At 36.2% G+C, this 12,377-nt stretch overlaps 1 protein-coding gene across 1 annotated transcript; it reads right to left on the minus strand.

Annotated features, from left to right (window-relative positions):
- Positions 1 to 10,046: 10,046 nt before the first annotated feature.
- LOC140008944 (F-box protein At5g07610-like) lies at positions 10,047 to 10,835 on the minus strand. The gene is made up of 2 exons (XM_072054005.1): positions 10,429 to 10,835; positions 10,047 to 10,341 (listed from the first exon to the last, which is right to left on the minus strand). Exons 1-2 carry the CDS (start codon positions 10,833 to 10,835, stop codon positions 10,047 to 10,049), a joined length of 702 nt encoding a protein of 233 aa, XP_071910106.1.
- Positions 10,836 to 12,377: the final 1,542 nt, after the last annotated feature.

The following is a 12,377-nucleotide window of genomic DNA, read 5'->3' on the forward strand; positions in this document are numbered from 1 at the left end:
CGGTTAAATATCGGGTGATACGCACATTATAGTGTATAAAATTTTTTTCAAAATCTGAAAAATTGACTAAAAATAGAAAATACCATTAAAAACACAATTATCAAATTAAATTTACTAAATACCTACATTATCATATATAGTTACTGATTATTAAATAAAATAATACTGTCATTACCATAAGGGCCTATAGCATTAGTAATAAATGATTTTAGAATCAAATGTACATTCTAATTCTATTTTATATGAGATAAATAATTATATATAAGAATAAAATTATCATATCTTACATAATACAATACAAATCTCTATACACAAAGAAAATAACGGTATTTATTTAATACAATAAAAAAAATATTTATCAAATAATATTATGAAATGCAAAGATATAAAGAAACAAGCATTTTCACTTAATTACTTGGGCCAAACTTGAACTTCAGGTGCTTCCAATTTTTCCTTCTATATTTTTCCCTGATCCGGTACAAAAGCCCCAGCTTCTCTTAGCATAATAAAGCATGATACGTTAATTGCATGTTACTTCGAAGACAAAACATGCTACAACAGCTTTTTTGCACTATCCAATTGTCCTTTTTTCAAATCTTTCCAGCTTTTCTACAAAGCAGGGACCCATAAATGAGAAAGGACAAGAGAGAAAAGACATCCCAAGGAGTAGCAACAGATGATGCAGAATCCAACTCAGCAACGCTGTCTTCCACTTCTTCAGCAGCCAAGGAGAGCATACGATCATTGCAACTAGTGTTGTTCCTCTCAGATTTGGCCGTCCCTTTCTTCATTTTTTTTCCAATTTCCCTTTCGCCCTTTTTCTCCTCCTTCACGGCCAGATTGAAGACCCCTTCGCCCGGTACAGATGACGAAGAAATTGAAGATCCCTTCAGCTCCAGATGTGATATTCAGCAGTCAACTTCATTCTTTTTTTCACTTTCCCTTTCCCTCTGTTGTCTCCTTCCCTCTCTGCCGTCACCCTCTGTTTTTCTCCTCTCCTTCCTTCATAGCCGGACGATGAAGAAATTGAAGAACCCCTTCAGCTCGCTTCTCCAAATAATCACTCTAGATACTGCTGTGACCCTCGTTCTTTCTTTTCTCTTTTCTTTCTCTCTGTTTTCTCCTTCCCTCTCTGCAAAAGGCACACAGAAATTGACGGTATGCTTCTCCCCTTATCCTCCTTTTCCCCTAAATCTTGTCTTTGTGGTTGAGAAAGAAAACAAGAAAGCATGGGTGGCCGACTCTCTGTGTTCTTGTTGCTGTTTATGATCTGACCGGTTCATATCCGAGTCGAATCCGAGAATTTGGCTGGTATCCTTCTACACCGTTCTAACTCGGTTAATATCAACTGTTTCGGAGCGATTCAAATCGGATATGGTATAATCGGCGTTTCGGGTATCGGTATCGGAACGGTAGGGACTGTTCTGGTTATGACTCGGCCGAGTTGGCGAACCATGATCATGACACAGCAGACAAATATCTGTTTTCTAAATTGATTACCAGTTTTGACAGAAGTTCATAGATATAGGAACCGCTTAACTACAGAGATTGTTCAGCGACTGGAACATATCATATATCATTGTTGAACAACTCAAAAGAAGAAGGGTACAGTAATGTCAAGTTTCATCTATTAAACAACAAAACAAGGCTAACAATTTCATTAGGTTGCGAACTCTTTTAGCTTTTGATTTGAGTGGTTTATATTTCAACTGCTGGAATGCTATTCCTCTGTTGATTGTTGCTCTCTTTTTCTGCTTGCAGTTCCAAATTCTAGTATTGCATACGTTCAATGTGGGTTGGGTTGTTCTCATTTATCTTCAATGGTATGTTCAGATATGTACCATTTTATTCTGTAGTTCAAGTTTTTGCCTCTCTATTTCATTCTGAACCTCCCGTTTCTCCAATTCTTTCTTACGCTCAATCAGCTTTTGTTTCCATGCCTCTGGCTGCATGCTCTGAAGATACCTTTTCAACTGATTAGCATGGTGTCCTGCATCTTTCGTATCTCTGATTCATGTGAACGGAAGAAAGTGAGGGAAAATCAATGCAGATATTGTCACTAGTGAAAAGGGTGAAAGCGAAATAACACTGCATCAAATCATTAACAACTAAAGATATCATTCTCTGGATGTGAGGAATGAGTACACACTTTCATTATGGAATCGACCCATCTCATCATTTCGAGTCATCAAATCGAATGAGAGTATAATAGTTTCATTGTATTTACGCTCACAAACCCTGAGGGACCTGCAGTTATCTTGTATTTCCTTGGTAAAATTGTCAATAAGCCGTGAAGTTATTTGCTTCACTTCACTTCTGCTTCAATATCAGCAATAGTCGTCAAATCTGCCTTCTCTTGAAGATATTCTCCAATTAATTCTGATGAATGATAATCATCAGCACAGGCAACCCATCTATACCACTTATCACCCGGAAGCATGGTTCAAAGTCTCTGCCGAGACCGAGACAACTCGGCTAAGTTGTCACCGGAACGAACCCTCTGATATGATATCGAAATGAGATGACTCCGAGATACTTGATTCACCGAGAACTCGTCTGAAAAGTCTCCGATACTGATAGTCTCGGCCGAATTGGTCCGAGTCAACTCACAAATTTACATTTGACAAATTTTCTTTTGTTAATTTTGTTAATTATTTTTGTTCAGCATATTTTTGAATATTATTTACAATTTTTAGAATATTAAATGATTCAAAATTTGCGTCTCACCGTGACCGATATGCCAAGACTGGCGTGGAACGGTCCAGGCCGTGACCGCGACTTTGAACCATGCTTATCACCCGTTATATGCTTCATAGTAATCCCTCCTACCAAGATTCTCTGCTTCAAAATTCTCTTCAAACGCCATTGCCTGAAGACAATCCTGTCTAGTTCTTGTTGAACTCAACTATTGCATACCCTGATAATGTTGCACAGTTCCAGAATGGTTGCACAGTCATTGGATTAAACCCTTTCATAGTCAGATCATTCTTAACCTCAGAGCCACAGCTTCCAACATCTTATCCATTTCTATTGTCATCAGGAACATTTGCAACAAATCCCATCCAAGGATATACAAATTCTGCATTTACATCTGGTGTAGCAATTGAATGCAAATTCATGGTGTAGCACCTACGATTGACCTTACGTGTACCAAAACATTGGCAAAATATAATGCATTTGCTATAGTTTCTGCTATCTAACATGATTGTTGTAAAATATATAGTATTTCAAAAATATTCTTTGTCCCAGATCGAAAAAATGAGAAGTATTATTTTCTCTGTCCCACATTGAGAAGTGAGAAGGGTTGCAGTCTTTGTCCCACATCGGAAGTGAGAAGGGTTGCACCTCACTCTGAAGTCTATAAATAGGATCCACTTCTCCCTCAGAAAATCACCCCAGCAGCTTCAGTTAATATCTTTTGATAGCTGCTCTATCCCTCTCTCTCTCTCTCTTTTATTTTTTTTTTTGTTAGTTGATATCTTCCTGATAATTCTGTTCTCATCCTTTTTATATATATATCTGCTGGTTTTAATTTGCTAGTTCTGGTCCTTCTAGTTTGCAACAAGAAGAAAGTTTGTCTTTCTTGTTCGCAATAAATAGAAGAAGGCTTGTTTAATCCTGGGGAAACATTTCAATTTCATGAAATAGTTTCTTAGGACAGTGCTACGCACGACTCAAGCAGATAGTGTTAACATTGTTGTAGCCAATTATCCAACAATCTAAGAAACTAAGGCATCTGACAATGTTAGCACCCCGCAGCCTTCATCAGCAACTGTTGCAGTGGCACTACCATTCGCCAAGCCCTTTCCAGATGTATCCAAAATTGAAATTTTCGCCAATGAAAATTTCAAAAGGTGGCAAGAACGAGTACACTCACGACTCGACATCCATGGAGTGGTCTATGCACTAACGGAGTCCCAACCTGCTTCAACCACAGATGTCAAAATACAAGAATCGTGGCAATATGCCAATAAGGTATGTAGGCATACTATTTTACAAACACTCTTAAATGAATTATTTGACGTGTATTGTAGCTATATGCAAGCCAATAAGTCCCAGTATAATAGACTAAAAAATTCCAATTACAAGCCTAATATTCCCAACTTTAAGAAAAAGAAAGGCAATTGCCATTATTGTAGAAAATCAGAACATTATGTTGCCCTGTATAGATACAATAAAGGTGACAAAGCAAATGGTAATCCTCCTAAGGTTAATTTAACCGAAGGAGATGAAATAATTGCTGCAGTCATCTCTCAAGTGAACATTGCAGCTAATGTTAAAGAATGGGTGGTAGACTCTGGGGCTACTCGGCACATATGTGCAAATCGAGAAGCGTTTTCCTCCTATACTTCAATAGGGGATGATGAAAAAAATAGTCTACCTTGCAGACTCACGAACTACTAAAGTTCTGGGTAAGGGCAAAGTACTATTGAAACTCACTTCAGGAAATACTTTGGCTCTTAATGATGTGCTGCATGTTCCAAATATTCGGGCAAATCTTGTTTCTGTGGCTTTGCTTGGAAAAGTTGGGGTGAAAGTATCATTCGAATCTGAAAAGATTGTAATGACAAGAAATAATGTGTTTGTAGGGAAAGGCTATTGTAATCAGGGACTTTTTGTACTTAATATTTCCAATGTGATAAATGAAAATGCATCTTCTTCTGCTTATATTGTTGATTCCATTTCTTTATGGCATGCTAGATTAGGACATGTTAATATTGGTTATATAAAGAAAATGCAATCATGTGGTCTAATTTCTGGTATTAATGATAATATGGACAAATGTGAAATATGTGCAGAAGCTAAAATAACAAAGAAAAGTTGTATAACTGTCCATAGAGAAACTGAGTTATTAAATTTAATTCATACTGATTTAGGTGATTTAAAACAAACAATGACTAGAGGTGGGAAAAGGTATTATGTCACCTTTATAGATGACTATTCTAGATATACCAAAGTTTATTTACTTAGAAATAAAGATGATACTTATAATGCCTTTTTATCCTATAAGTCTGAAGTAGAAAATCAACTTAATAAAAGGATAAAAAGAATTAGATCAGATAGGGGTGGAGAATATTTAACTTTAGATAACCTTTGTGAACAGGAAGACATAATACATGAAATAACTCCACCTTATTCTCCAGAATCTAATGGAGTAGCTGAAAGGAAAAATAGAACATTAAAAGAAATGATGAACTCTATGTTAATTAGTTCTCATGCTCCAGATAATTTATGGGGAGAAGCTATATTATCTGCATGTCACTTACAAAATAGAATCCCACATAAAAAGACTGGCAAAACACCTTATGAGTTATGGAAAAATTATAAACCAAATTTGAAATATTTAAAAGTTTGGGGGTGTCTTGCTAAAGTCTTGTTGCCTGAACCTAAGAAAAGGAAAATAGGTTCTAAAACTTCTGATTGTATGTTTATTGGATATGCTGAACATAGTGCTGCATATAGATTTCTTGTGTTAAGAAGTGATATACTTGATTGTAATACAATTATTGAGACAAAGAATGCTGAATTTTTTGAACATATTTTTCCACTGTCTAGTAAAATTTCTCATGCACCTGTTGAAATAAATAAGGAAATTATTCCAATTGAGGAATTAAGAAGGAGCAAAAGGCCAAGAAAAGAATTTTCATTTGGAAATGAATTCCAAACCTTTCTTGTTGATAATGATCCTTTAACATACTCCGATGCTATTTCTTCTCCTGAGTGTAAATTTTGGAAAGAAGCAATTAAATCTGAAATAGATTCTATCTTGTCAAATAAAACTTGGATTTTGGTAGACTTACCTCCTGGTGCAAAACCTATTGGTTGCAAATGGATTTTTAAAAGAAAATATAACTCTGATGGCTCTATAGAAAAGTACAAAGCTCGTTTAGTAGCAAAAGGATTTTCTCAAAAATAAAATATTGATTATTTTGATACATTTGCACCAGTAACTAGAATTGCGTCTATTCGAGTTTTATTTGCTTTAGCTTCTATCCATAAACTTGTTATTCATCAAATGGATGTCAAAACAGCCTTTTTAAATGGTGATTTAGAAAAAGAAATTTATATGTTTCAACCTGAGGGATGTATTGTATCTGGACAAGAAAATAAGGTTTGTAAACTAATTAAATCTCTTTATGGCCTAAAACAAGCTCCTAAACAGTGGCATGAGAAATTTGATCAAGTATTGATGAAAGATGGTTTCTCGTCTGTAGAAGTGGATAAATGTGTATATGTCAAAATTATAAATGATCAATATGTGATAATCAGTTTATATGTGGATGACATGCTTATATTTGGTACTAGTCTAGATATTGTAAATAGTACTAAATATTTTTTGTCTTCTAATTTTGATATGAAAGATTTGGGTGAAGCCAAAATAATATTGGGTGTTAAAATCATAAGGAAATGTGATGGTATAATGTTGTCACAAGAACATTATACAGAAAGACTTCTTAGGAAGTTTGAAAATTATGATGTGACACCTGTGAGTACTCCTTATGATGCTAACACTCAATTAAAGAAAAATAATGGTGACCCAATTGCTCAGTCTAGATATGCTCAGATTATTGGGAGTCTGATGCATCTGATGAATTTTACTAGACCTGATATAGCTTATGCTGTATGTCGACTGAGTAGATATACTCATAATCCCAACCGTGAGCATTGGTTTGCATTAGTCAGACTAATGAAATATTTGAGAGGTACCATGAATTTTGGTATCCTGTATAGTGGATTTCCCACTGTATTAGAAGGTTACAGTGATGCTAATTGGATCTCTGATTCAAATGATACGAAATCCACTAGTGGTTATGTGTTCACCCTTGGTGGTGGTGCAATAGCATGGAAATCTGCTAGACAGACAATCATTGCTAGATCAACAATGGAGTCAGAGTTTGTAGCTCTGGAACTGACAGGGACTGAGGCCGAGTGGTTGAGAAATTTCTTAGCTAATATTCCTTCAACTAAGGATTTGTTGCCTCCTGTGTCCATACATTGTGACTGTCAAGCAGCGATTGCCATAGCTAAAAATAAATCGTATAATTGTAAAAGTCGACACATGAGATTGAGACATGATGTCGTAAAGCAGCTGCTTAGAGATGGAATTATTTCCATTGATTATGTAAAGTCAGAGTTGAATTTGGCCGATCCTCTGACTAAACCCGTAGGAAGAAAATTGATTCTTCAAACTACAAAAGAAATGGGACTTCGACCAACAAGTTGTCAATAGAGACAGTAACCCAACCTATGTGATTGGTGATCCCATGAAGTAGGTTCATATGGGTAATAACAAGTCAATATTGATGGTAAAGCACTTCAATTTAAGTCTCTCTAGAGATAAGTGCTTTGAGTAATTGTGAGGATGAGTTAAAACTCTTAATGAATTCATATCCCATTAGGGAGGTGTAGTTAAAGCAATATACACTTGATGAATTCACCTATATGAGAGTGGAGTGGGGCCGCTCCTATAAGAGTCATTGGTCAAATCTTTAGAGCTCTCATGAATAACCAGGCAGGCGCACGGCCAAAAAGCGCAAAATCGCGTTAACAGCAAATTATGGGTTGTAATGTGATTGATAAAATCTCTGTCATACATCAAGAGTTATTGGTTCATAGAAATTTATATTTCACCAATAATTCTGTAGATCATATTTTATCAATCTATGTTTGGTTCATAGTCCAAAAGACACCAATCTAATTACATTTCAACCAAATCCAGCAGAGTACTTTTAAAATTCTTCCTTTATTCAAAGAATTTTTTTGAAATAGGTGGGAGATTGTTGTAAAATATATAGTATTTCAAAAATATTCTTTGTCCCACATCGAAAAAATGAGAAGTATTATTTTCTCTGTCCCACATTGAGAAGTGAGAAGGGTTGCAGTCTTTGTCCCACATCGGAAGTGAGAAGGGTTGCACCTCACTCTGAAGTCTATAAATAGGATCCACTTCTCCCTCAGAAAATCACCCCAGCAGCTTCAGTTAATATCTTTTGATAGCTGCTCTATCCCTCTCTCTCTCTCTCTTTTTTTTTTTTTTTTTGTTAGTTGATATCTTCCTGATAATTCTGTTCTCATCCTTTTTATATATATATCTGCTGGTTTTAATTTGCTAGTTCTGGTCCTTCTAGTTTGCAACAAGAAGAAAGTTTGTCTTTCTTGTTCGCAATAAATAGAAGAAGGCTTGTTTAATCCTGGGGAAATATTTCAATTTCATGAAATAGTTTCTTAGGACAGTGCTACGCACGACTCAAGCAGATAGTGTTAACATTGTTGTAGCCAATTATCCAACAAGAGGATGACAAAAAATTAGCCGCTCAGTCTGAAGAAAAAGGTACAGACCAATGAATACAACCAAAATCCAAAAAGAACAATGTTCTACTTGCTGGGGTTTTAAAAATCCCAATATGAGAAAATCAAGCACATACTTGCATATCACACCAAATAATTAATCGGGAAAAATTTGTACCCAAAATGTGGTTGAGACAAATCTAGGCCGCGGTGGATCATATATAGTAGTATTATTATGGTGGTGGGCTTTATCAATTCTTATTTAGCCTTGTATTTTTGAAAAAACAAAGTTAATCAATGCCAATAAAATTACAAAATAATCTAATACTTTAATCAAAAAAGAAAAGAGGAGAAAAAAAAAACCAAGACCATTGAAAGTTGATATGGAACTGCAAGCATGAGCTGACTCAACTTGCTAAACTCACTTTACCAGGCAAGTTGACTGTGATCCAAAAAAGATTGCCAAACTGATTTTTGTACATAAGTTTACGCAGGCAATGAAGGAGTAAATGATACTTTTCTAACTCCGCTTGAACAAAGTCCATGCCAAGACGCAATTCATTTCCAGTTTGAGTTGATTTATTCTGCACATGGCTTTCAATTGAAAATGATAGAAATCTCGTAAAATGTGGTAACTGGTTTAGGCCAAGAGACACTGGAAATGAAAATGATGCTGCCTTTTCATGTACTTTGATCTTATTCCTTGATCAATTTTAAGTTGGAGCAACTCCCAAGACTCCATGCAAAAACAGTAGTATGTGGTGGGGTTGTGCATGCCCATCTGAGGTTGGTTCCCTAAACTTGGGACCAAAAGCTACTTCCATCTCTTCACTTTGTAAAACTTTGATTGGTTTTATTTTGGAAAACTATACCTGAAATTCAACTTCAAGAAATCCTGCAGCTGAGTTCAATCGAAGATACTGCAGAAATCTATTCCAATTCCTGATATATTGACTGATATACTATATATACCGACGGAAAGTAAGATCGAAACCATAAACCATGTTCAGCATCTTGCTCAGACCATTTCCTTCTAAATCATGCATCTCTTTTCATGAGATAGTACCTGTTTGCATCTCAAGTTCCTGTCCCAAACTAGCTGATCATCCTAGTCGTAAAGATGTACCTATTGAGAGATTTACAGAATTTACTAGAACAAACACTTAAACATATCCCAAAAAAGGAGTATGGATTAATCAATGTTTGCATGTAGAGTTCAATCGATACACATAGCACCTGTATAATCTTATCTTTGGAACCAGGAAAGGTGAATGTCAGGTTTGACATAATACATGAATTGCAAGATCCTTCACTAAATAAACTTCTGATAGCTTTACTTTTGCCGGCATCGATCAAACAGCTGTGAGGGTCATGATATGAGGGTCGCATCTGTACCACTTGAATTGTGTCATGATTCATGAAACCCTGGTCAGGTTCACAAGGAGACCTTACCCTATCAAAATGTTTTGAATTATGAGAGAGTTGCACCAGTCGCGTGAGCAGTCGATATTACGAGGCAGAATCTGTGAGGTTCATTCTCCAGCGGAAAATAATACCGTATGCAGTTCATACGACAGAAATCCAAAGCAGTGCGTATTCTAGTTAACTGACTAAAATTAACACTGTACCTCAGAAGAACCCATTCTTAGTAGTCCCTCTTCATCTCCAAGAAGTATGCCAAAGCAGTGTTTGACCTCCGCAATTCAATCAGATGCAGGTGCCCCTTTGAAGACCGAAAGTGCAGAATCAACCTTTTTTCACTTTCCCATATGTATTGGAGTTGCCGGCATCATTTGAACGCACTCTTTATCCGTATCAAAATGCAAAAAAGGCCCCAACTTGCTAATCCAATGCACAGAATTATTACAGAAAACACCTCTTTTAAGATAATGATCCTCATTGGTTATGTCCAAAGCATTACCAGCTTCTCTCCAGATTTTGGTTTCAGATGAGTAGATAGAGAAGCGATATTGCATTCCGACAATTGAAACACAAACAGCTTTATAGTACTGCGACACGTAAGGATCAAATGCTATAGTCATGGACAATATTCTTGATGCCAGAGGACTCTCAAGATCAGGCAGTTTGATAGATTTATTTGTGGTGGGGTTACAAATGTACTATTCACAACAACAGTACTTCCCACCAGTAAAAACGCATAAACACAGCAAGCCATTGCAAGACCATATTCTGTGTATGTCAGGATTTGCACCAATAAAATTCAACGAGCGCAATGGATATGCTTTTTTGTAACCTTCAAGGTAAATGAAGGCACTTCTGGGATTACGAGGCTCAGACAAATGATAGAAAAGGAAGCCAGCAACGAAATACATGCCAGGGTTGCCTCGGAAATGTAGATAGCCAAATGCTGGATGGGAGATGATAGAGAGCCATTGCTTGGATACACATTTGAAAGTGAGTAGAACATCGACTGGCAGCTTCAGTAATACTTCCTCCAAAACTTGGTCAATGTCGGGGATTGACATGGACTGTGCACTTGTCTTCAGCAAGTCAAAGAAAATCTTAGTGCTTTCAGCTGACAACATTGTCAAGATAGAAGTCCTGAGTTAAGGAAATCAAATCTGGATTGAATCCATGCAAAACAAAATTAATACGGGCAGAAGCTTTCTTGGCAAAATCAATGTATCAAAAGACGTTTTCTTTTTCCAATTTCTCTATGACTGGTTAGAAAAACTACTCATTGGATGACACATTACACAATGATTTACAGCAACAGCTAAAATGTCATTCTCACACAGAATATTCTGACATAGCAACGTCTAGATTCTCAGGGTAAGTATTTGAAACCATAAAGGAGCTTCAAACAAAATAGAAAGAGTTAAAATACTTAGCTTGCTTCGGCAAAATAAGATTCACATGCTAAGTCACGTAGATTGAAAAACAGACAAAAAAAAAAAAAAAAGGAATTGGATTCTGATAAAGGTATAGCTGGGAACAACCCCGGAGATAGAAAATTCTATGGAGAGAGAAAGGAACAAGCTCAGAAAGAGAGAATTCTGATGTTAGCACGCATGTCAACCATCTGTCCTTTATTTCTGCAAGCGTGAAATATTCACTGATACTAACTGAATAGAAAATTCTATAGAGATTATTACCTCTTTGTTTCCAATTACATGATTGGACTTGATAGGTTCATTCAAGATAATAGATGGTGAGTGTTTAAAAAAATTTTGCAGAAATAACATTACATTGCCCAAGTGCATCCTATTGTGTGGTTATGTTTCTGCATCTCTTCCATATTTCTGCATTTCTCTATGTTTTACCTTAATCTATTAAAAAGGAAAAAAACAAAAAGAGTGAGAGCCTAGATAGCATTTCTCTATATGATAGCAACTCTATGGCTGAACTACCCTTGATCTTTGATTTGTTGCCTGAACTGTTACTGATGCATGACCTATTACCTAATCTATCCATTAACGCATGGTATCACCACTCTGTCAGTTTCTCATCCCATCTTCATTAGGCCCAAACAATAAAAAGGTTAATAATGAGAGAACACAATAGTTCAATTGAAGAATAGCTTCTATGATCAGGAAACCAAAGAGAGCTGAAATTTGATTTGACATAACATATTGAAAATTCTCTAGCAGCTAACAAAAGCCCAAACTCAACCATAACCCCTGATGCCTTTTCTGATTTTCAAGCAAAAACTCTAAAACAAATTAAAATACAATTTCAAGAGGCCAAATTCAGTATGCCAAATTTATAAACCTATCTTTCAATCAAGAAAACTGTGGATGGCCACCAGCAATCAACATGTTCCTATAGGAGGGAAAAGACAGAGCAAGAACAGGAGAGGCAGAAGGCGGAAAGGAAGGTGGGCGAGGAAAGCATCAAAAGGAACAGATATCAGGCAATAAGAAAATGGAGTCCGGGATATGCCTTTGGTTTGGGCTGTATAAATAGAGATAACCCTAGTGGGGGAATCAAAATGTTAGTGCCCAAATTATGAATAAATCCCATAGATTGGACTAATGAAAGCCTTAGATCTATTTCCAGAAGCCTTGCAAACACCAGTCTATCACTCTTTTTGCCCATGCCTTAGTTCCAGACCCCCTGACAAACAA

Source organism: Coffea arabica, chromosome 1e (genome assembly GCF_036785885.1).
Source record: "Coffea arabica cultivar ET-39 chromosome 1e, Coffea Arabica ET-39 HiFi, whole genome shotgun sequence".
NCBI classification, from domain to species: Eukaryota; Viridiplantae; Streptophyta; class Magnoliopsida; order Gentianales; family Rubiaceae; genus Coffea; species Coffea arabica.

Excerpts from the sequence above, each read along its gene's own strand:
- LOC140008944 (XM_072054005.1), bottom strand. The coding sequence starts at position 10,835 with ATGTTGTCAGCTGAAAGCACTAAGATTTTCTTTGACTTGCTGAAGACA. Across the intron at positions 10,342-10,428 it reads TGCGTTTTTACTGGTGGGAA|AATATTGTCCATGACTATAG; the intron begins GTACTGTTGTTG and ends TCTGGCATCAAG.